At 33.1% G+C, this 25,446-nt stretch overlaps 3 protein-coding genes across 4 annotated transcripts; 2 read left to right on the top strand and 1 right to left on the bottom strand.

Annotated features, from left to right (window-relative positions):
* LOC109335053 (plastidial lipoyltransferase 2-like) lies at positions 2,855-5,914 on the top strand. Of its 2 annotated transcripts, none has more exons than XM_019571096.1 (5): positions 2,855-3,005; positions 3,800-4,022; positions 4,107-4,371; positions 4,703-4,853; positions 5,524-5,914. In XM_019571096.1, exons 2-5 carry the CDS (start codon positions 3,865-3,867, stop codon positions 5,880-5,882), a joined length of 933 nt encoding a protein of 310 aa, XP_019426641.1. In that variant the 5' UTR covers positions 2,855-3,005; positions 3,800-3,864; the 3' UTR covers positions 5,883-5,914. The 2 variants fall into 2 exon arrangements, with proteins under 2 accessions (XP_019426641.1, XP_019426640.1); XM_019571095.1 differs by having other exon boundaries at positions 3,751-4,022.
* On the top strand, positions 7,752-9,025 carry LOC109335556 (F-box protein At5g07610-like). The gene is made up of 2 exons (XM_019571690.1): positions 7,752-8,874; positions 9,021-9,025. Exons 1-2 carry the CDS (start codon positions 7,752-7,754, stop codon positions 9,023-9,025), a joined length of 1,128 nt encoding a protein of 375 aa, XP_019427235.1.
* On the bottom strand, positions 16,904-18,028 carry LOC109335554 (F-box protein At5g07610-like). The gene has a single exon (XM_019571689.1). It carries the CDS (start codon positions 18,026-18,028, stop codon positions 16,904-16,906), a length of 1,125 nt encoding a protein of 374 aa, XP_019427234.1.

The following is a 25,446-nucleotide window of genomic DNA, read 5'->3' as shown; positions in this document are numbered from 1 at the left end:
GATTTTGATACTGCCATTGTAACATTCTTACCAGAATATTATGATGATAAAAAATATGTAGGCAAACAGATTCAATTTTAGGAGAGCATACCTATATAATTAGTTTAGCATTGTTGGGATAGTTGAATTATGTTATTGTATGAAGTCTTGTATTGTATTGAAATGAAGGAAAGAAATCAATATTATATTAAACTCAAGTTTCTTGTTATAATGTGTACCAATCATTAGCACCAATTTGGAAAACCTCATGCCTTTGGCCCATGAGTCTAACAAAGTTTTTAATCCTTATTTTCTAATAATACATTGGCAGTCGCTCAACGCTCTCGGAAACGTAGAAACAATTGGCCGAACTCTGTTAGCAAATTCTTATTTTCCTCTTATATTTATGCTATGCCCTTTATTTTATTGTTTTTTGAGTAACCATGCCTTCTGTTGTACCAACAAACATATAATTTGTTCAATTGAACCTGTTTCTCCAAGTGATTCAGAAGATGTATTTAACTAGAACTCTTTCCATGCCTAGATATGAAGAAAGCAGTTTTGGCCATTAGTTCTTACACTACTTCTTTCATTTGTGTCACTATCAAGTTTTTGTTACCTTTTTCCCACAATGATATCATTTTGAAGACTACTCCAACGGTTAGTTTGGGAGTTGGATTTTGAAGGGGAAAAAAGGGAAAGGGAAGACTTGACAGACATCTCACAAGTGTATTTCATGGTTCCCAAGCCTTCCATTTCCCTTCCTTCCTCTCCAAAATCCAACTCCCAAACTAAACCTAAAGGAATTTGAACTCAAAGAAAAAAATGAAATAGTGTAACATGATTGATTAGAATTGCTAATACAAGTCATATATATATATATATATATATGAGTTTACTTGAGGCTTAAGAAAACAATTTTCCAACTAAAACTGTTACAACTATCTAACTAACTATAACTAATTTCCTCATTTAGCACATGTCAAATAAAAATGTTCTACTACAAAATCATTCTTCTAGAAGTATCACAAAAAAGACTCAGCCTAAGGAAAACTGGTGTAGCATTCCTGGCCTTGGTGTGTCGGGAATGACCAAGCCATCACACCAAAGTGTGGAGGCCTGGTGCGCCATGCATGTGATGCCTTCGCCTAATGCGCCAAATTTGGTGTGCCTGATGCGCCAACCAACAAGCTTGCCTCAATCACAATGTCAGACTTGGCTCGATCACGATCCTAGCACGCCTCAGTCACGATGATGCATCTGATGCGCCATACAACAAAATGTCTCGATCAGGAATTAGATTTTGGCTTGGCCATGACTTGAGCAGTGGCACGATCATGATGCCTAGCTACCTCGGTCATGAGCCATCTCTTGGCACGATCAGATCCTGAGTTGGCTTGGCCATGACTTGAGCAGTGGCACGGTCACAATTCCTTCTCCATTTTCTACAGTGCTTTCTTGAGAATATGATGTTGACTCTCTATTTTTTATAATGCTTTCTTGAGTAAGTGTAGACAATTCTTTATTTTCTACAACCTTTAGAAGCGTTGTAGAATTGCTACTTTAAGTGTTAGTGAATACCAATTCTAGTGTAGTGTAGATGCTTTTACGGAGGCTCCTAAAACCACAATTACAGTTTTGAAGTGCAGTTTATAACACTAATTCATGTCTTATTACAATATATAATTTCAACCTTCTTTATGTAGGATACTAGTGTGATCATGGTTATGAAGTCACTTCTTCTCATCTAGGTGTTACGTGTAGGATCGACAGGCAAGTCAAGTCGTTGATACTAGTTGTAATGTTGAAAGGCTTTTTGAGCTCACTAATTTTCCTATTCTCCAATTTATGCCTCAAATCTATGTCACATCTATTGCTTATCTTGTTCGAGCAAAGTGTTAGGAGTATTTTTTGTGTAAAATTTTAGGTACAACTATCATATTTCAACTACAAAATGACTTTCCTTATAATCAATGATGATTATGAGTTGCATAAATTTCAGTTCATTAGCTTGCTTGAGAGTTCGAAAATCAAGTCAAACTTCAACAAAAAATAGTTTACATTGAACTTGACTTGAACAAATTAGCTTGTCTTGACTCATTTCCATAGTTACTCACTCATTACAAAAAAGGTAAAGATTATATGTAATCTGTAATTTGTGTGATACAAATACGAAAAAAAGCTTAACACTTTTATTTTATGCAAATGTTAGTTATTAATCTAAGCACATTGTGAATAGAAGAAGCAAGAAGAAGTAGAGTAATACCTTGTGCAACAAGCAATTGGAAGGTTTTCAGTTAGTTGTAACCCCTTGTTTCAAGTAGGGTAGTTAGTTTTTAACTTTTCCTTGTAATAGAAATTTTATATCTAACTATATAAAGGATGATCAACATTTTACTCAAAATTTAAAATTAAATACATAGATTTTCTATTTTATTTCCTCTTTTCATCTAAAGGTAAGAGCAAATATATGTAATTTTTATTTTATTTTTTCAATTATTTTTTCTTAGTTTATACTTTAGTTAATTAGTTCAATATAATATGTTAACACCATAATTGATCATATCTATATTATTAAATCCTTGATCGTATCATTTAAAATGTATTAATAATGTATTAGTTTCATACATTATTATTATATTATGCACTGTTTATATTTAATTATTATTAATTTTTGTGTGAAAGTAATTTAAATCAATGATAAATAATAAGTTAAATTAAAAAATAAATTACAATAACTAAAATAAAAAATAATTATATAGCAGGAGGAAAAAAACATATTTAAAGGTGCGAAAATAACCTTGTCTACCTTGTAATTATTCCTTTCTGGTTTCACTCTCTTTGCTCACTTTCTTCACAAAGCCGCCATCAACTTTTCCCCGCCGTCAAAATACCACGCCGCCGCCGTATCAGAACCACCGCCACGTTGTGGCGGAAAAACCGAGAGTGACCTCTCCGCCGTGAAATCAGCACCGAAAAGACGCTGCCTCGCATAGTTATCTTCGCCAGAGGATATTGCGGCGAAGGTAGAAACTACAGAATCCTTTTATCATTCTTTCTTTTTGTTTCTCAATACCAATGGCTCTTTTGATTTTTCAATTTTCATCATGACTCTCTCATGTTGATATTTTTAGCGAATTTCAAAGGCAGCATAATAATTTATATGATACGGAATTTAATATTTTTACCTGATTTTGTATTGTTTATGATACTGAAAACCTATCATTATAACTTAAATGTGGAATTTTTTTAACAATTTAATGGTATAGAGGGTGAACATCGACATAATGGTAAGGTTACTATCTAGTGACAAGATGTCATGGTCCAGATTTCGTACAAGCCTCGTGCACTCGGCAGCTCTTTTTTAATTTAGTGGTATAGAATTTTGTGATGGTATAGAATTTTTATCAACAAATTTGAATTTTTTTGATGATGTGTTAGACTCCAAGTCATTATGTTATCTGCATTTTAGTTGCCGGTCTTTGTGTAAACAAATTCATGTACCGATTGATTTTGCGGTTGTAAACATAGGCGTATTGTGGGTATTTTGTGTATGAAAGGATTGATTAGGAGGACTGCCTGGTTGTTTGTTAAATTTTTCGGGAGATATACGCTTCATCCTTCAATTTTGCACACCTCTAGTATTGAATTTTGATGAATGTGTACCATTTGATGTGTTTGGCTGAAAGGTTTGTGTTGTGTATGTTCACTTAGTAACAGCTTCTGAGGTGTGGGTTTATTTTGGTGATGTATCGGAATTTTGTGTCACAGCATTGGTCTCATCCTCCCCTCCTATTATTGTTGCTTGCCGTCATCTTAGGTTGCTTCGCTGCTTTCACATATGTGTAAACAAAATTCTGATTCAGAGAGGTATACGAAACAAACATGACTTTGTTGAGTGTGTATTGTTTGAGCTCAGTCCCATCATTGGTATCACCATGTCCTTCATTACCTTTGTGGCCCCATTCTAACCTTCACAAGCCTCTCTCATATTCCAAACCATCCAAATTCACTTCTCTTGTAATTAAAAGCGACCGAAGGATGTAAGTTCTAATCTGCTCTTCTATTTCTGTTAACATTATAGATCCTAACTTCGGAAAATCTGACCATAAAAGGTAATTGTGCAGCTGTGAGCTCATCGATTTACACGAGGAACAAGTCCCTTATGAATTAGCATGGTCGTTGCAAAAAGAGATTGTTAAAGAAAAGAAGGCACAGATTGAAAAGTATGGAGATTGTTCTGACACCCTTATTGTTCTGCAACACCCTTCTGTTTATACACTGGGTACTGCTAGTACGGAGGAGAACCTAAATTTTGACATGAAAAGTGCTCCCTTTCATGTTTACCGTACTGAGCGTGGTGGAGAAGTTACATATCATGGCCCTGGTCAGGTGCTTTCTCTAAACTACTTGCTACGCTTCTAAAATTTTATGTCTATAATAAATTGACTAACTATTAACTAACACTGTTATCTTCCAAGATTCACTTGATATCAATGTGGTCCTCCAAGATTTAAAATTATACTTTTGTCAAGCTATGGCATCTAGAAAGACCACTTGGATATCATTTCAAACATTTGGAGGACTAATTTGATGTAAAAAAACTCAAAATCTTTGAAAGGCCAAATTGGTACCATATAATTTTGAACAACCTTATTGGCAGTTCAGTGTTATTAATTTGAATAACGGTTTTTTAAACTTTCAATTGCGTTTTCTATTGCAGATTGTTATGTACCCCATTATCAACCTCCGAAGACATAAGATGGATCTGCATTGGTACCTCAGGACCCTTGAGGAGGTTGTTATTCGTGTTCTTTCTTCAACGTTTTCAATTCAAGCCTCTCGGCTAGAAGGTTTAACCGGTGTTTGGGTTGGTAAGCCTCTAAATCCTTTTTAAATCACATACAAGTAGTTTGAATTTTTGTTCCCCACCCACAAACATGTTGCTCTGGTCCTAAACTATCTTGCGTATCACTATCCACATCAATTTTTTTTAATTATTCAGGCTTGATCAAACTTTTATCTAATATCATCAAACACAATCTTTCACTTAGTTGTAACATTTGAGTTTTTTCCCTCTAAACCTCTTTTGTATTAGTGAATAAGATTATAGTCATATTTAGATGATGGATATTTGCTAATAAGTTAAGATTACTTGAATTAGTATTGTTGATCCTATGGAAATATGTTGGATAAATTTGTTTTCCTAATTTAATGGGTTTTAATATATGCTTCAACTTCTTCACAAAGAAAACAAGAAGTTTAGCTAATGGTAGGATTGATTGACACCAATTAGAAAATTTTGTGATGCTTCTTAAAACTGGAGTCAGATTTTTAACTAGTTTCATGTTGCACTTGGAACTAAGTCACTTTACCTTCAAAGAAGTCACTAACTACCACAACCTTTATGTACCTCTACCGCGCAATAAGATTGTAAAACAAAGTCCATTATACTTGTGAATTTGTCATGATTTCAAGTATGTTGAAATTTAAGATATCCGTAATCATCTCTTAAGTCTTCTTCTCCATTGTAATTTCTTCCAGGAAACAAGAAACTAGCAGCCATAGGTATCCGAGTGGCTCACTGGATAACCTATCATGGCTTAGCACTCAATGTCACGACGGATATGTCTCCCTTTAAATGGATCGTCCCATGTGGAATACGTGATCGTGAAGTCGGAAGCGTTAAGGGGTTGTTGACAGAAGCTCGATCATGTGTTAGTCGTGGAACAGGTTATTTGCATGATCTTGATGATGCCAGTCTTATTCAGACTACTTACAAGTCCATGGTTGAAGAGTTTTCACAAGTGTTTATGCTTGAGTACCAAAGCAAAACCATTTCTATACCAATGTTGTGTGAAAGGGAAAAATTCTCACTTATGAAAGAGACACAGCAAGGATGAATCTGTTTGATTTACATAACAGTCCCTTGATTTATATTAGTATATTTTACACTAATATATGTTCTTTCTGTGGAATTAAAAATTAAACAAAAATAGTAAATATTAAAGATTTTTATTAAAAAATACCTCTAATTTTATTGATGTAATATGTTAAATATAGTAAACAAAATTGTGTCTATTTTATCACTAAGGGTGTCGTTAATAGTTGATAATGGAATATTAATCTTGAGATGTACACTTAAACATTATTTAAGTGATGAAATGAACCAAATCGATACTAAAAGAGTAAATAATATTCAAGAGAAGATGACAATAGATTTTTTTTAAAGAAGTTGAGTTAATTGTGAGCTACTAATGTTCTTTGGACCAGTCATTTTACTCAAATAAAAGAGCCAAAAATGAATAGGTGCATTAAAATAAAGTGTCAAAGCCTATCACATCTCAACCTTATCCATTAACTTCATGGTTGTAGTTGCCACCATGCCCTCATTATCGTCCTCCTTATAATTTTGAGTCTTCTTGTGCTTCTAGAATACCATCGTGCCTCACTAGAGTTACAGCCACATCATATATAAGACTAGGGGCGAACATGCCCAACCCTACCCGCTCACCCACTTTTATCTAATCAAGATCGAGTCCGAATATGGTTAGTTTTATTGGGTCTAGAGTCGAATTTAGGTTCAGAAATTAGTCCCATGTGATATTTAAGACCGGGTAGGGGACAAACATGACTTGTCCCGCCCCGTCCTATTGTCACTCACTTATCATGCTTGTATATTCCTCTATTTAATTGTGTATAGATTAATGATATATATTTGGTTGAAAATATTACCGATTCTCTATTTTTGATCATATATACATGATTAACAGTTATATACACTAGTGGTGATAAATATTTCGTGTCTGTCAGCCCACTTTCATACTTTTATGATATTGTTGTATTCAAGTTTTATATATTCTATTTTATAGAATTAGAATATATATATTTTTATTGAGTATATTTTATATTGTATTGTTTTATTGGAGATACTTTATATTATAACTTTTTGTTTTATTATAATGTTCAACTTAATGTGAGAGGTGGTTAATATATTGTGATGATTACATATAATCTATTATGAGTTTTTTTATAGAAATTAAAAAGTTTAAGGGCAAAATAAGAAAGTGAAATTATATCATGGTGATAGTTACACATTGTTTTTCCCTTATATATAGTATAAATCTAGATATAACATTTGATATATCAAATTACATAATAATAAATAAAATATTGAGAAGTCTTTATCTAACGAACAAACTATATATTATATTTGATTGAGTCTAGAGTTGAGTTCGGGTTCAATGTTTGCCCTAGTTGATATTTGGGGTCGAGTTAGCTTCGAGTCTAGGGTTGAGTTAACTTCAAGTCTATGGTCAAATCCAAATTCAAAAAATGGTCATACCAACATTTAGGGTTAGGTAAGAAAGAAACCTTACTCAACACAACTGACTCTTACTCACCCCTATATAAGGCTTTACCTAAATAGACAAAATCAAATATCATATTTTGTATACCACTCCATGCATAAGAATTTATGATGAATCAACAAGTTAATTTTTTTAATTATCAAGTAAAAGAATTTCTCCAATGACAACAAATTTATGCATATTCTTTTTAATGCAATGTATCCCACTCCATGCATAGGAATGATTGTCATCAATGCAATGTAGCAATGTAGGTGAAGCATGCCTTCACGTCGCATGGAAACCCTAAATGTAGAATATGAACAGACTCACACTCCAATTATATATATATATATATATATATGCTCCAAACCCTTCAACATTTATCCTTTCTTATTCTGTTTTTTCGTTATCTTTCACTCTTCCATGGCCACCATAGTTGCATCCATTGAATACCTAGTTCATGAGATTCTTCTTCGTTTGCCAGTGAAGTCACTACTCAGATTCAAATGTGTTTCAAAACAATGGCTTGCTCTCATTTCTGAACCAAAATTCTGCCACTCACACACTCTTCGCCTTTATAGCAACTCTTACGTTTTTCCTTCAGCTCTCTTGCTTGCTCCCGCATTCGTTTCCTCACCAACCTGCCAAGTTATACCTTTAAGAACTAATAACATTTCGGGTTCTTCTAATTTTCATAATGTTAATGTTCCTACAGGAACTGTTCTTCAATCCTGCAATGGTCTAGTACTTATTCAAAGCAATTCATCCGAAAATTTATCAGAAATTGAGTACATTATATGCAATCCAACCACAAATAAATCCATTCCTGTTATCTTTCCTACCCAACAATTTAGTTCTTCAGTAATCTCACTTTTTATCTGTTTTGACCCATTGAAATCCCCGTATTACAAGCTTTTTACAATTCGATTCGAGTATTGTGATTCTACTATGGACCCTGGATACATTATTAATTTTTATTCAGCGGAAACTAGTTCATGGAATGAACCTGGGTTTAGTTTCATTTCTCCAGATTTTGCCCCCCCGCCGCAGATTGAAACCGTTTACTCCAATGGTGCATTGTTTTGGTACGACTCGTTGCGGAGGCAGTGTTTTTACTTGGATTTGGAGGCTCCAAATTTTAAGACATGTGAATTGGCCGTGCAAAACGAGTTTCATTATTTATTATCATGTCGTGGTTTTGATGGTTGGGATTTTAATTTTGTTTTGGATTCTCGTTTTGATTTTAAGCTTTACATTGTGGAATTGGATGATGTAAATTCTGAGTGGCCAGTGAGGCTTAATTTGAATTTATTGGAATCAACTCATCAACCACTACTGTTTATTCCTTATTCGGTTGTTAAAGATGATGATTTGGTTGAACTAAGTTGTTTAATTATCCAAAATGGAGGGACTGTATCCTACAATCTTGGGGATTCCAGGTTCAAAGGCCGTGGTAATTTTTGTCCTTTTCTGGAGAATGGAATGCAGTATTTTGTTTACCAACATTATGAGAATCTTACATGGGTTGGACCTACTAAGAGTATTGGTAATTGCATGTTCTTTTTATAGGTTGTGCATAAAGTTTCTTAAGCTTATTCCGTTGTCCTTTTTGTGTGAATTTTTCTTTTTTCGATTGTCAATTTAGTACCATCTTTCTATAAATTGGTTTTAATTGATTTTCCATTTGTGCAGGGTGATTGATTGCAATGTTTTTGCTTCGAAGCTATAGCCAGATGGTATTATCTGCTGAAGAACCAATGACTTTATCCATTAGGACCCTTTGGCTAGTTTTATTTTGTATGCTTTATGGACTTTCACTTTATTAATATGTTATTCAATCCTGCAATGGTTTTGTAAGTTTTTACGAAGTTGAGTACTTTATTCCTGTTATCTTCCCTACCCAATGTTGTAGTTTTTCACTATTCTCACTTTTTATCTGTTTTGCACCAATTCACCACGTTACAAGCTTGTTTCATTCCCATTTAAGAACCGTGATTCCACTGTTGAAACTGAATATGTTGTTTTTAACGTGTATTCGTCATAATCTTGTTCATGGCGTGAACCTGGGTTGAGTTTCATTTATCTTAATTTTCACCCTCCGCCGCAGTCTAAAACAGTTTACTTCTATGGTGTGTTGTATTGGTACGATTTTTATCGAAGGATGTGTTTTGACTTGGACTTTGACACTCAAACTTCTAAGAATTTTTCATTGTCTGGACAAGTTAAGGTTTCTCGTTGTTTAGTCTTTCGTGAACCTAGTGTGGTTCTTAATCATCTTTTTGATTCACGTTTTGATTTTACCCTTTGCATTTGGAAATTGGATGAAGTAAATTGTGAGTGGCTTGTGTTCCTAGTTTGATGAAGTAAGTTAATAATCTTTTTTCCTTATTCGGTTGTTAAATACGATGATTATGATGACCTAACGTGTTTAATTAACCAAAATTAAGAGATTATGTCCTTCGTTGATGTGGATTCGAGCTTCACAGACATTAGTAATTTTTACTCGTTTCTGAGGAATGCAACCAAGTACTATGTTTATCAACCTTATGTGAATCTTCCATGTGTTGTACCTAATAAGTAAATTTGTATGTTACACGTTCTTTTTATCCACGAGGATCATCTTGCTAATTTTATTTTGAGAATGCTCCTTCTATACTTCTGCCAGTGAAATCATGACATGTGTTATGTTTCACCATTTTCTATAAAATTTATTTTTAAAAATAAACAAAATAGCACACATGTCACATTTTTACTGGATAGAGGAGATACATTATTCTCTTTTATTTTTTATTTTATATGCTAGGTAGTCTTTCACTTTATTAATATGTTTTGTTATATAAGTATTTTGATTATTGTTGTGATAAACTTGGTTGTTCCATCAATTAAGTATTTATTTTGAGTGTAAAATGTATGACAGTGTAAAGATTTATACACAGTCAGTATATCATCTACCATTCATTGACAATACTTTTATTTAAAAGTCAATGATGACTAAAAATCAATGGTGAATGATGTAGTGACAGTGTAAAAAACATTTACACTGTCGGTGTATATATCTTTTTCCCATTTATTTTATCGTTTCTTTGATACTCATTTTTCTTCTTGTATTTCGGAAATTCATTCATATAATAATTTCACGGCAGTTTAATTTTATTTTAAGTACTTTTTATAGTTTGTTTGTTGTGTGTTCTTATACACTGGTTATTGTTTCGTCCTCTGGTTTATGTTGAGCCTAGTTGTGAATGGCGTGAGTGGTTAGTATTATTGTATTTAAGTTAATTTTGACAAATATATTCTATATAATTTTGAAGTTACTTACTGAAATTACCTCATAAGTTAGTGTTACTTATTTGGAATTTTAAATTTCAACTTATCTGCATTTGCAATCTCGCTATTAATATTCTGTTCATACTTATTTCTGTTAGGTATTAGTGGTTACAATACACTTAGAAGGGGTTGAATAGGTGTAGCGGTTGGAATATCCACTTTTCGAAACTCCACACTTAATGCTGAATCACCCATATTTAATCGATTAAAAGAATGTGGATAATCGATTAACGAATTTGATTTAATCGTTTAAAACATAAACAATAAGCTTAGGCAGATTCGATTACTTGCACGACAATTAACCGATAATGAAATGAATACACAGAGCTTACAATTTTATCAGAGTATTAACAGTATAGCAAATATACAGAATATAGCAATTAATTCTACTATACAAGTTTCACTATAATTGAATCAATGTTTTTACATGCACATCATCCAATTACAACAACTTAGGCATTCACAAGAAAATAAAGAACCTTATTCTATGGTTTGACTCTTTTTCTACCGATAAAGAAAACCTTTCTTTCGGCATAGCCCCAGCCAAGAACCTCTGTTCTTTCCTTATCTAGAACTCTAAGCAATATGAAGATACAACTCAATCTCTTAGGTGATACGACACCTTGAGATTTCCAATGTTACAACAATTTTTCACAACAAAATTCTACACGTAAACTCAAGCAATTACAAAGCTCATATTTAACAAGTAAGGCTTTACTCTAAACACCTAATACAAACTCATGCAATATGACAATGTATTAGTTGAAAAACAGAATTTACAGAATGTAAAAACTTCACAAAAGCATCAATAAAATGCATGAACATGTGAGATGAAATGATGAGAAATATATCATGAAATGCCACTCAATCCTAAAGCATAGAATTCTCTCCTTTCTAAACTCACAAATGCACTAACAACTAGATGCAACAAATATCACGAAATATGCTCTAACTCTAAAAAAATGCAACATGCAACTTATGAGATCACTTCTGAAAACGCAGTTTATAAAGAATCAGTTCTGAAGCCCAGTTAATCGATTAAAGCATTGGTTAATCGATTAACGTTGTTCAAAAACGTAACTGATTCTGTTTTCCAAGTTTTTCAGTTTCAACAGCTTTTCAAATAGTTAGGTTAATCGATTAACGTATGCCTTAATCGATTAACATCATATTTTCATGTGTAATTTTAAATACAAAAACTCAAATACGTTATGCACTTAATTCATACATGCTTAACACTTAGTTTATGCCTAGAATGCACATATACATGTATTTATGTGATGCATAAACATATTATAAATGAATGACATATCTCAAAGTTGAAATGATTTAAAAGATTTTGCATATGAGATATTTATTAGGTGACCTAAGCCTTAGACTGAACTTAAACTAGTTTCTAGTCTAAGCGTAGTACCAATCAAAGACTTAAACATGTTGATGATCTTCAAGCTCTTATTAGCACAAGTTGTCCCCATCAAAACCATGACATATAAAGAGAGTTTTCTAAAGTGTTCCTCTTGACATGCACACTTTCAATTTCCCTCTCTGAAATTTTGAGTGCTTATATATTATTTGAACTAGAACTTGTATTTGTGACGGAACAAAATTTCACTCCAGTAAGTATTAAACTGTAGTTAAACTGAAAAGAAAAGTTGCACTACTTGCCCATATTCTCTTGTAGAATTCATTGTCACATTTCCCACCTTTTGCAACATTTGATATTCATTTCTAATTGAATATTGACCACCTTTATTCACCTGAAACAATATAGCAAAAGAGTTTTTAAGAAAGTCACTCAATCCTTATACATGTCCAGAACTTAATAGTATTTATGGAATCTAGACTTCTACAGATATTGTCACCCATCCATTCACGTCTGGCACCTTTCTTATTATGTCTAAGATTATCTATATCTCTTCACCAAGAATACCCATCTTAAACCAATCATAATCATAATCCCCTGGACTCCTTAAAACTGAGGTTGGAAACGAGCCAAACCGAGTTGAACTAGAGTTTAGCTCAGTTTAGCTCGATAAGGATTGGCTCGGCTCGAAACTCGATTCGAGTTCGATACGAGTTATTATTTTAGCTCGAGTTCGGCTCGATTAAAATTCACGAATTGTTTGGTTCAGTTTGAATGGTTCATTTGAACAACTCAAATAATTTATTAAATTTTGAAAAAAATACTTCAAAAAAGTTATATATATATATATATATATATATATATATCGTGTCTGCTCATGAACCAAACGAGTCGAACTATATTCAACTCATGTTCGGCTCGTTTATTTAACGAGTTCAATTTCTAGCTCAAGTTCAGCTCATTTGGCTCATGAGCCAAGTTTATCGAACTAAATAATGAATCGAGTTTTGAACGAATACCGAGTTGCTTCAGTTCATTATCCTTACTTTAAACCCATTGTCATATATATCTAGTTAGACCTTAAGACTTTCACTTAACAGTGCCCAACTACATTTTCCTAAAAGATACATTTTGAACAAAATCAATTTTTTTATCCCGAGAACCACCCTCCTCTTTAGATCTACAAATATCCTTCCAGCTCACCCAATGAATATGTTTTATCTCTCCCTCTATTACTCCAAAGGAAACATCTTTGAATTTAGTCGATCTTATTTATAACAGAAATTGGATCTGTAAAAAACCAAAAGAAATAGATAATTATGGGGCAGTGTTATTTTAAAGAGAGTTATGCTGCCACCAAAGGAGATAAGCTTATACTTCTAAAAAGAGAGCTTCATTTTGAAAGTAGCAATAACATGAGACTAGGTAGAGAGCCTTTTAGAGCCTATTTGACAATTTAATATTTCAACTACCTTCTTGAGAAATGCACAATTGGAGTTAAAACCATTGAACTTGCTTTTTTTGGAAGTTAATTTTCAACCAGACACCAATTCAAAGCATTTCAAAATGTTTTTTAGCACCATTACATTTGATTAGAATTATCCCTATCAGATAACCTTGCCTTAAACCTCTTGTCATTGAAAATTCTTTAGTTGGGCTACCATTCACCAATAAATTGAAATTGAGTTAGATTGTAGACAATTTTAATCCAATTTCTCCATTTGTGGGTGAAACCCAACCTATGCATCATATAAAGAAGAAAGTCTCAGTTCTCTGAGTCATAAGCCTTTTCGAAATCCACTTTGAAAATGAAACACTCTTATTTGTTAGAAATTCATAATATCTAATTAAGATGGACATCATATATTTAATACAATTATATTGGTTATTTATTTTGGGGTTACAAACAAGTGGTCTAATTACTAACAACCTATACGACTTCTGAAACTCATAATGAATATGAGCTTAATGAGTGGATACCCAAACAGTTGGCGTATATGGGATAACGGGAACCCTATAAGTTAACGTATATAGAATGATTATTGTCCTCAATACACCAAATCACAAATAGGTTTCATCTCTCATCATCAGAGAGAAAACGAAGGTCCCAAAAGGAATTCAAGATTTGGTTGAGGAAGGTCATCATACCAAAACTCTATCAAAATGTATATCAAATCAGTAGATTAGATAACATGAATTCATGTATGATATTCTATCCTTGTTTTATATAAATGTGTGACAATCATGAGATTCAAGATCCTAGGATTGATATTTCACCAATCATCAGGAAATATCTAACTAGTAGTATCAGAGTGAAGGTTCTGAATTTCAAGGTTCTCCAGTAAAGGTGTTTTCCCCAATGTTTTTATAAATCCTTATTTTTCAATTTGGAGATTTTTATGCTTCCGATATTAGTTATGAAAATTGTGTCTTTAGGAACAATGAGAATAACGTTTATTCGCTTCCGCTTATTTGAATTATGAGTGATTTGTATTATGAATCGTTGCAACATGTGTTGAAGTATATATTTAGATATGTGCATGAATATTGAATTATCTTTTATGAATGTGTTATGTAATATGTATATTATATATGTACTAATGCCTTACTGCTGGACATTGGCTTTTGTCACTTTACAAATTTGCAATTTGTTAAACTATATGTATAAGGTATATATCAGTTAAGATGTGTTTTTTATTTTATACATGTACAATCTGAAATTCATGGCCTTGTATATATATTACGAATTAAAATGTATGTATATAATTTCAGCTTGAGGTTGATGTGATTAAAGCCAAAACTTGAAATAACTTCCATCATGGTGTAATTTTCATTCCCTATATTACCCTTAACATTATTTAATTTTTACAAAAAATTATATAATCATAAGCAACTATCATCAATACATTAATTAACCATATATCTCACCTTAAATTAAACATTATCATAAAAAATATATAATATATAAAAATTGAATATGTAGTATCACACAATATTCGTCGGCAGGCACGAAGTGCCTGTACACACTAGTATATATATAATGGTTACAGTTAATGCTTAAAATTATATATACTTTACTATGTTAGTGTGTGAAAGTGTACATATAGTGTTACATATATATTTTAAGATATACATGATCATATTCAATTTGGAATTTTTTATAATGATTAACATATATCTTTTATATGTTTTTCACTCTTGATTTACTTTGTATTTGATTAATATTACATCCATTTTTATATGCTCATATATAATGTAATATATCTTTTTTTTATTTGGAATTACATTATTAGATTAAATTTGATTATCATAAAAGATATCAAAGGTAGGTTTTAATTCCAAGATCATAATTTTTTTATAATGGACTCTTATTGTTTTTCTTCTATCTGGTAATTATTTTTTATTTAATTGATGCAATATGTTGTCAAACTAATCATTATAATGGAAATTGATTAAAATTACCCAGATGTGTATGAGATTATTTATGCGAATAGTGTACGGCCCAAAAGAAGACACAATTTGGCTAAGTAATAACATGTGATGATAAATAAGTAACAATTGTAAACAAATTTTATGTGAATAATAGTCGGTCCAAAGAAAAGTTATTATTTGACAGTCAAAATGTAGTCTTTGTCATGAGAATGACGCAATGCTATCAATAAGCTATAATAGATATATGTATTTATATATGAATATAAATAATATATATTTTGGATTAAGGTTATGTTGAATCAAAATTCAATGGTTACTTTTAAAAAATAAAATTGTTTGACATTTTAAGTGAATCTATTAAACAAGAAGTCGTCAATGTGACATCGTTTCTATAAATTGTTAATAATAAATGTCAAATGCTAATGTGTATGCGTATCTATGCGAGTATTAGTAGGTCGAAAAAACGATCACTATTAAATGTCTATTTTCTACAATAATTTTGAAAATCCGTTGAACCAAACCCTACATAAATATCAATTTTATGCATCTTGTTTTACAAAACCTACATTATACTACATTGGTCATTAACACATTCTAGAATTATTCTATTTTATATAACCATATAAAATAAAACAACTAACCTAACATTACCCGGTTAACCCATTCACATATTTAAATAAATATAACTTTTTTTAATAAGCAATTAATTCATTAAGAAGGAAATTAAAATATTATAGAAACAAGCACTTCAATCCATATATTTATTTAAATATTATTACACCTAAATAGACAATTAAATGCGTTTCTTACTCACTCCATGAAGGAGAATATAAAACCAGGAAAAAGAGCATTAAGAAGATTATAGAAATATAGGGAAATTAAGTCCATTACCTAGTCAAAGATGAAATAAGTAGAACTCCTCAATGAGTTCGAGATGAAACACAACATAAAAGCTGAGGCAGAAACTACAACAACTGTATACTTCACACACCACAAACAAATTATGCACACAACACTAAACAGCAATGCATTAGTTATTTGAATGACAAAAATTTAAAAGGGTAAATTTAATGAGAAACGATTAAAGTAAAACTTCACTGATCTCACACAAAAGTTTACAACTGCAATGATCAATACCTACTAATAAAGTGCAAGTCTACAAAGCATATAAAATAAAATCAAATAGAGATTCCTAATGGATAACATCACTGAATCTTCTGCACTTTATACCATGTTGCTATAGCCTAGAAGCAACAAAATCGCAATCTATTATCCTGCGCAAATGAAAAACCAAATTAAACCTTTATGAGAAATAATGAAGACAAAGATACACATGAAAAAAGAATAGGGCAAACAAAGACAATCAAATGAAATTTACTGTATGAATTATTAAACAAATGACTTAAGAACCAAATACGAGAAAACAAACAAACAAACATGTAACTTACTATGATCAAACACTAGAAAGATTTTCAAAATGTTGATAAATATGACATCCTGGTGTTGGCATCAGACAAGAGTTAAGACTCATAAGCACTTCATATGAAGAATCCGCTAGATTGTAGGACATAACATTTCCATTTCGGAAAAACACAATCTTTGTGTCCTTATCGTTTTCCTTAACAACAGAATAAGGACCAAACATTTCTTGAAAAAAAGATGTATCCCATTCTTTCACATTTGATATCAATGAACTCTCAGAACTCTCTACATTAATCTCCAAAATATCAATCTGTAAACGTGATTGTAAAACAAATATAAAATGCCCACCGCATTCACCGAAGTACAAAACTCCACTCTTCTCAATCTTCAACGGCATTGGAAATGTCTTAAAACTTAGAGTCTCGAAATCAAAGCAACAAAACTTCTTCAAACGAAAAATGTACCAATACAGTACACCATTGACGAAAACCGTGTTATTCTGAAACGTGGGTTCAGCATCAGGAGTAGAGAACGTAAACCCAGGTTCAATCCATGAACTAGTTTCTGATGAATAAACATTAAAAACATATTCAGTGTCAGGAGTGGATCTATAAATGACCATATTCATCATATCATGTTCTGATGTATAATTCTTGAATCGAATTGAGACGAGCTTGTAATACGGTGATTTCAATGGTTCGAAACAGATAAAAAGTGAGATTACTGAAGAACTAAATTTTTGGTTAGGGAAGATTACAGGAACGGATTTATTGGTGGTTGGATTGCATATAAAGTACTCAACTTCTGATAAATTTTCTGAAGTATTTCTTTGAATAAGTATTAGACCGTTGCAAGATTGAACAACGGTTCCAGTAGGAACTTTAACATCACGAAAATTAGAAGAACCAGAATCATTCTTAGTTTTTAAAGGGATAATTGGGCAGATTGGTGAGTTTAAGGTAGAAAACAAGACAGCAGAAGGAAAAACTCGAGAGGTTCTATAAGGGTGAAGAGTGTGTGAGTGGCAGAACTTTGGGTCAGATATGAGAGCAAGCCATTGTTTTGAAACGCATTTGAATCTGAGTACTGACTTCACTGGCAAACGAAGAAGAATCTCATGAACAAGGTATTCAATTGATGCAACTATAGTGGCCATTGAAAAGAAAAGATCACGAAAGAAGAGACACTTAGAAAATATGTATGAACAAGTGTTTTGAGAATATATGTATATAGTTGGAGTGTGAGTCTGTTGAATTCTCACTTATTTTTTCAGATTGTTGAATGATGTAATTTGTAATCATAACTATTTCTGCATTTTAGGTTTCTATGCGACGTGATAGCATGCTTCACTTACATTGCGACATTGCATTGATGACAACTCCTACAGTATCAGTTCAACAGTTTTTTTAGAACACATATATGCTATGAGATCTTATTATATTGTAATGAAAATATATTTTTATTAACATTTGACCGTTCATATCCACACAATAAACCAACAGAAAACAATATCATTCCAGTTTTCGGTGAGTTTCAGCTAGGGAATACAATTTTTTGATTGGTAAAAATATAAAAAATAAATAATTGGTAGTTAAAAAATTAACTTGTTTACCTAACGTAAATTATTTATGCATGGAGTGATTTATGCATAGATACAGAGTGGAGACCACTACTTTGAGATTATTCAATGTTGGTCGGCCCATGATGGCGTTATAGTAGAGTTACAATCAATCACCAGAAACTTTGCATGGATTGTCCTCGTTAGGGGTTGCTCCTCAATAGTAAGCCATATGTCAACATAGCTGCGAGGGGTGATCCCTTGCCCAGTGAAATCAACTACCTGACCATCACAATGCAATAAGTCTATGTCTTTTAACTCCATCTTGGCGAATAAGTCTTGGAACATAATATCTGTCGAACTGCCCTGATCGATGAATAGCCTCCCAACTTTTTTTGTTATTCATCTTGGCGGTGATGACGAGGGGATCATTATGACTGCGGATGACACCTTTATAATCACAGTCGTCGAAGGAGATTGGGAGTGCCACCCTACTCTCATGATGTTCACGAGGATTCTGAACAGTTGCCTACATGACCTCCCGAACATACCTTTTTTGGGCTACCGCAGAGGTGCCCCATGCGGTGAATCCGTATGATATTGTATTGATGTCCACTAGACTCATTTATCATTGGTTAATGGAGTGATACATGTCTCTGCGGTCTCTGTTCAAAGGACGTTCCTGTTGAGTTTTTGGGGGAACGTCTCCTAGAAGGACTGGATCGACGTGGTGGTTTTGGTGATCACTACAAAACAAAAGATATTTAGGGACAGACTTTTAGCCATACTTACATACACCATGGCAAATTCAAAAAATAAGGCCCAAAACTAACACTGTGGCCCATGGTTCATCTTTCACATACATCACTTTCACTCTTTCATGCACTCTCTTCTCCTCTCAAAAAATTACTTCTTCTTCACTTCACACCATAAATCACTTATTCTTCTCTTCTCTTTTCCAGAAATCACTTCATCACTATCCAGAAATCAATTCATTCCAAGCTTGTTCATGTAAGAAATCATTTCAGCTCCTTTTTTAATTATATAATTTTGTTTCAAATCACTTCATCAACTCTAATACCAATTTTGGAGCTTCTCAAATCCCTAATTTTATGCTTCTCTACCCGAACTTCACTGAAAACAAGCAAACAAACTATACAAATTATAAATGTATACATTCTATTAGTTTCTGTTGTTGATTATTATTTGATAGAATGGTTGTTGTCATCAAGCAATAATTATTGGAGAGTAGAGAAAATTATTTAAGTTGTTGTTAAGTTAATCATTAACATGATCACATTGCTTTTTCTATTATACATGACATCATGGTACCATTTTTAGTCTAATGTTAGTAATCAAGATTTACAATCATGGCTAACAGGAAGTTTTATTGTAGTGTCATGAAAGATACAATTGCTTTACATCAATGGATGTGACTCCTCTAAAGTCCACTAATCTAACTAATTGAATATATGATAATCTATTGAGATTATTAAATCTCAATTAATAAACATATATTAGAATTTTAGTTATTAAAGTGCAAACTGCACTGTCCACTACAAAACAAAAGATTAGGAATTATGCATTACCGTGCTATAGCTGTTAGTTATTTTCATGGCTGAAGATAGTTGCTGTTTTTTTTATATTTGTTTCAAATACGGTTTATTGATTTCCTCGTCAGTTCCTTTTACGATTTATTGCCTCATCTATTCAACTAATTCTTCAATTTTTTATCCAGCTTCATCTTTTCAACAACTCAAATTCTCCAATTGATTAAATCCTTCACTCTTCAACGTTATTACGCATGTAAGGTAAATGGAAATCCAATTTTGCATTCATCTTAAATCTTCATAGTTGATATAGTTAGCTTATGATGTGTTATGTGTTCTATGTGCTCTCTTGTAATAATGTTTCTCCAGCAAGTGAGATAAGTGAGGCAATAACTGTTAAAGATAAAATTAACTTACATTTATAGTCATAGTATTTTGCGTGTGGATTCAAGTATCAAGTATGAGGTTGTTGCAGCTGAGTATCTAGGAGATGTTGTGAAAGAGCCACAATGGTTGGAGTAATTATGAACCAAAACCATGTCTTTTTATTTCTGCACCAACTATCATGAGTTTTTCAATCATAATTTTAAAATGTGGTTTTGTTGTCGGTCATGGTTATTGTGTTTGCTGCATACAATCATCTGAAAATATATGTGAAGTCCTTAGTGCAGAGAGTCAATAAATCATTTGTAATTTTATTAGAAACAAATTGAATCAGATTTATTAACACTGGTTGGAGATGTTGAGACAACAAACTGCATAAATCTTTTGCTTCTTTGTTAATTACAGTCTCCTTTGTTCTTTTGATGTGGTGAATCTGATGTACCTATAATCTTCAAGCACTAGCACTTGAAGCAAATAAATCAGAAGGTTGAGATGCTATCTATTTGTATTTAGTGCATATATATGTTAAATCTATATTGCCAATATCTCATTAGCAATATCAAATATAAAACTCCAGAGTTGTTAATCAATGCACTTCTATTCATTTTGTCATTCTATAAGGAAACGTAGCAACTTTCAAGTTGTTTATCTGCCACTCTGATTAAGATAAGCTCAAGAGTAATAACATGTAAAAAACTTAAGTGTAAAGTACATAATTGTGTTTTTATGAATTCTGGGTCAGAATTGGAGAAAGTGAGAAGCAACCTGTGTTTTATCATATGTGTCAGTTGTTTCTCAAAGTGCATGAAGAAAGAAAAAGACTTTGATTCCAATTTTACTAGTTCATGAAATATAAAGTAATTCCCATGAATCTTTTCATCTCATCTTTGTGTTAGGATTGAGGACTTGAACACTCTTTGTTCTTTGGTAAAGTTATCATTTATCACTTATCAGTTCCTATATATTTTTTCTTCTTATATTTGACTATGTTTTTCTTTTATCTTTTTCATGAATTTTGAAGAGAAAAACTATTATGTATGCCCTGTATTTTATATCACTAGATTGTATTTTTCATAATGAATCTAAGGGTATATCAAAATTGAACTTTTTTTGTTGTTGTTGCATGTCTGAGTAATAATCAACTAACTTGAGTTTATACTGAATTCAAAAGTGGAATTCTTCAACTAATAGGTTGCGAGAAAGGAAGATCCAAATATTACAAGTGAAATTGAATGTCTTGCAAAAGGGCCAAATAATATTTCTCGAAGATTTGATGGGTATAATATCCATGGATTTAAATTTCGAACAAAGAGGAAGGAGCAAGGATTGAGAACACAAAATAGTGGTATTGTTATGTCTGCTGTAACTAAGAGATTTTCAAGTGGTAAGGAACCTATTGAAATATCAAGTGATGTTATGTACTACGGGAAATTGGTTGACATCATAGAGTTAGACTACTATGGTAAGTTAAGGGTTGTGCTATTCAAATGTGATTGGGTAGACACTACACTTAACAAGGGAATCAAAATTGATAAATTTGGGATAACAAGTGTAAAATTTTCATGTGTAATACACACTGGTGCAAATGAAGCAGATGAACCATTCGTCCTTGCAACTGATGCTAGAATGGTATATTATATTGATGGATAAGAGTTGGATTGAGAAACCAATTAGATCAAAGGAGTTCTTGGATGGGGTGGTGCAATTTTTGAATTTCGCCTTTTCAGGTCGAGTGTAAGGAGCAACTTGCACATACTCAGAATCGTTTGGCTACTCTTGAGAAGTTTCTAGTCGAAAAATTTGGTAGTGAGTTAACCACTTTCGCTCGTGATGTTCCACCATCTTAGATATGGTTTCTTAAAATTCATGAACTTATATGATCATAACATTTTGCATTTTGTGTTTATCAGCATTTTTGAATGTTAAACATTTGGTAATTGTATAAGATTCAATTTTATTATTATTAGCTAGCAAATATTTAATTTTATTATAAATTTACCATTATATTATTGAAAATAAAGATTGTGAGACAATGACACATTGAGATCATGAGATGAGTATGTACAAAAGTAACTTTAAATAAATTTAATTAGTCACGGATGTATTGTGGAAAAATAAGCAACTTAGCCACGGTTGTGGTGTGGCAAAATCAGAAACTTAGCCACGGTTCGACTGTAGCTGAATTAAACAGACTGTGGCTAAATAAATGTTACCACATTTCACAGAAGTGTAGCAAAATAACATAATGACCGTGGCTAATTTTTAGCAACGCCATTCCTTGCCACAACGACACTAAGTGTGGCCACTCAATCTAGCTACGGTTTTTCCCCACTTTAGCCACGGTTTCAACCGTGGCTAACAGGAATTTTTATTGTAGTGTTGGCTATAAAACTTGACATTAAAAAGGCTTTTGATACTATTGATTGATAATTCCTGCTGGATACCCTCAAGGCTTTTGGTTTCAGTCAAATTTTCATTCATTGGATAGAGGTGATTTTGAAGTCTGCAATGTGTCTATTAATATCAATGGTAGAAGTGTGGGTTTTTTCCAGTGCAAAAGAGGGGTTAGGCAGAGGGATCCGCTATCTCCTCTACTCTTTTGCCTAACTGAAGATGTCCTGAGCAAAGAAATATCTAAACGGGTCAGAGAGGGAAAAATTAGCACAATTTATGGTCCAAAGGGTCTTCAAACTCCTAGTCATATCATTTATGCAAATGATATTCTTCTCTTTTGTAAAGGCAATAAAACTGAGTTGCTTGAGCTCAAGAAGTTAATATGGACTATCCTGAGGCATCAGGTCAACATGTCAACAATAATAAGTGCAAGTTTTACACTAATTCCACTAATCCTAGGAGAATTTCCTCCCTTGCTTCCTACCTGGGTTTCACAGTTGGCTTTATGCCTGTCAATTATCTGGGCATTCCTCTGTTTAAGGGCATGCCTAAGAAAATTCATCTTCAACCTATAGTTGATAGAATTTTGGCTAAGCTAGCAAATTGGAAAGGCTCCATTCTTTCCATCGTGGGCAGAGTTGAGCTGGTAAGGTCCATAATCCAAAGCATGCTAGTCTATAGCTTCAAAATTTATAAGTGGCCTGGAAACTTGATCAACTTGGTGGACAAAGGCATGAGAAATTTTATATGATCTGGTGATGTTGGGGTGAGGAAGTTGGTAATTGTGGCTTGGAGCAAAGTTTGTGTTTCTCAAAAGGAAGGAGGGCTTGGAATTAGATTAATCAAAACAATGAACAAGGCTGCTATATTAAAGCTTGCGTGGGATTTGAGAGCCTCTGATCAGAACTGGGCTAGCTTCTGTAGACAGAGGGTTGGTTCAAACACTTCTGTTTGCTTATAGACAAATCAAGTCATCCATTTGGCCTGGAATCAAGGAGAATTGGTCTGATGCAATTGAGAATTCTCTCTAGCTGGTGGGGGTGGCACAATGATAAACTATTGGACAGATAATTGGCTTGGGATAGCTATGGTTGATTATTTTCAAATCCCTTTGATCTGGCACTCAAAGCTGCAGGCTAAGGTGGTTGATTTTGTCCTTGACTCAAAGTGGTTGATTCCAAGACCTCGGATAAGAGGATTTTCTAATGTAGTATCAAACATCACTCAAATCTCAAGGCACAATGGCTTGGACAGATTTGTCTGGAAGAATTCATGTGAGGGTGACCTCACTTCCAAGATAGCTTATGATCATGTTAAAATCAAGAACCCTCCTATTGGTTGGTGCAGTCTAATTTGGTCTTTGAATATTCCTCCTTCAAAATCTTTCATCACATGGAGGCTTAAAATGAGAGGTTTGGTCATGGCTTCAAAGTGCAGTTTATGCAATGATTTTCAAGAGGACTCTGTTCACTTCTTCTTCCAGTGTAAGTTTGCTATGGCTATTTGGGATTGGTTCCAATTCACATTTTCTATAAACATAGCAAACCAGTCCCTAGGCTACATGATTATGAATTGTAGTAAGCAATTCTCAAACCAAACCAAGGAAATCTTTACTGCCTGTGTGGTGCATACTATTGCCACAATATGGTTTTGCAGAAACCAAAAGTGATTTAATGATACTAACCTCTCTATCAATTAGGCTATCTCTAAAATAAAGAGAGAAACTTCTTTCTCTGGCATTTGTTCTAAGTCTCCATCTATCTCTTGTAATGTTGCTGAACTAATGCTACTTAGAAAATTTCAAACCCATTTAAGGCTAAGCAAGGCTCCGAGAATTGTAGAAGTTATATTGGAAATGCCTATGGAGGGGTGGGTAAAAGCTAACACAGATGGCGCTGCTAAAGGCTCCCCCGGGTTGGCTGGTGCGGGAGGAATTTTCAGAAATAATCTTGGGGGTGCATAGCCTGTTTTGCAGAGTTCATTGATTCTCAATTTGCCCTTTATGCTGAAGTTTTTGCTGCCATTCAAGCTGTGAATTAAGCTTTTAAGAATGGTTGGAACAATTTGTGGCTTGAATGTGATTCAACAACAGTGGTGAAATTTTTTACTCACAAAGCAAAAGCCCCTTGGAAGATTAGCAATGTGTGGGAACAATGCAAATCCAAGTTCTTGCCAATGAATTTTCATATTTAGCACATCCTTAGGAAGAGAAATTTTCGTGCCGATAAGTTAGCCAACTATGCAATAGATTCTAGGCATAATTCTTCTTGGAACAATTCTCCTACTTTTTATAAAGGATGAGTATAATAGAAATATAGGGCATGAAGCTCTGCTAGGGCATGAAGGAAGAAAGTGACAAGCTCCAACAATCTTGGAAACATTGATGATGAACTCCAACATTCTTGGAAACACAATGATGAAGAACTCCAACATTCTTGGAAACACAATGCTGAAATCTACCAATCAAAAACCAGTCATCCCTTGGTCTTGTCTAGCCAATCTAGATGAATCAGTTGAGGCTGATATCACCAAGGGTCCAGATCCTGCTCCAGGAATCTCGGAAGTGCATAAAGGCAAGTCCTTTGCTTAAGCCCTTAAGGCCACGTGTGACATCTCAATCTCCCCGTTGCCTCAACCTTCTATCAAGGGAGATGCTATTGCCATTAAAATTCCAGAAGAGGAGTACCA

The sequence above is a fragment of the Lupinus angustifolius genome, chromosome LG20, assembly GCF_001865875.1.
Source record: "Lupinus angustifolius cultivar Tanjil chromosome LG20, LupAngTanjil_v1.0, whole genome shotgun sequence".
NCBI classification, from domain to species: Eukaryota; Viridiplantae; Streptophyta; class Magnoliopsida; order Fabales; family Fabaceae; genus Lupinus; species Lupinus angustifolius.
The sequence above is the reverse complement of the archived record's forward strand: the minus strand, read 5'-3'. Positions and strand labels throughout refer to the sequence as shown.

Excerpts from the sequence above, each read along its gene's own strand:
- LOC109335554 (XM_019571689.1), bottom strand. The coding sequence starts at position 18,028 with ATGGCCACTATAGTTGCATCAATTGAATACCTTGTTCATGAGATTCTT.
- LOC109335053 (XM_019571096.1), top strand. The coding sequence starts at position 3,865 with ATGACTTTGTTGAGTGTGTATTGTTTGAGCTCAGTCCCATCATTGGTA. Across the intron at positions 4,023-4,106 it reads ATTAAAAGCGACCGAAGGAT|CTGTGAGCTCATCGATTTAC; the intron begins GTAAGTTCTAAT and ends GTAATTGTGCAG. Across the intron at positions 4,854-5,523 it reads TTTAACCGGTGTTTGGGTTG|GAAACAAGAAACTAGCAGCC; the intron begins GTAAGCCTCTAA and ends AATTTCTTCCAG.
- LOC109335556 (XM_019571690.1), top strand. The coding sequence starts at position 7,752 with ATGGCCACCATAGTTGCATCCATTGAATACCTAGTTCATGAGATTCTT.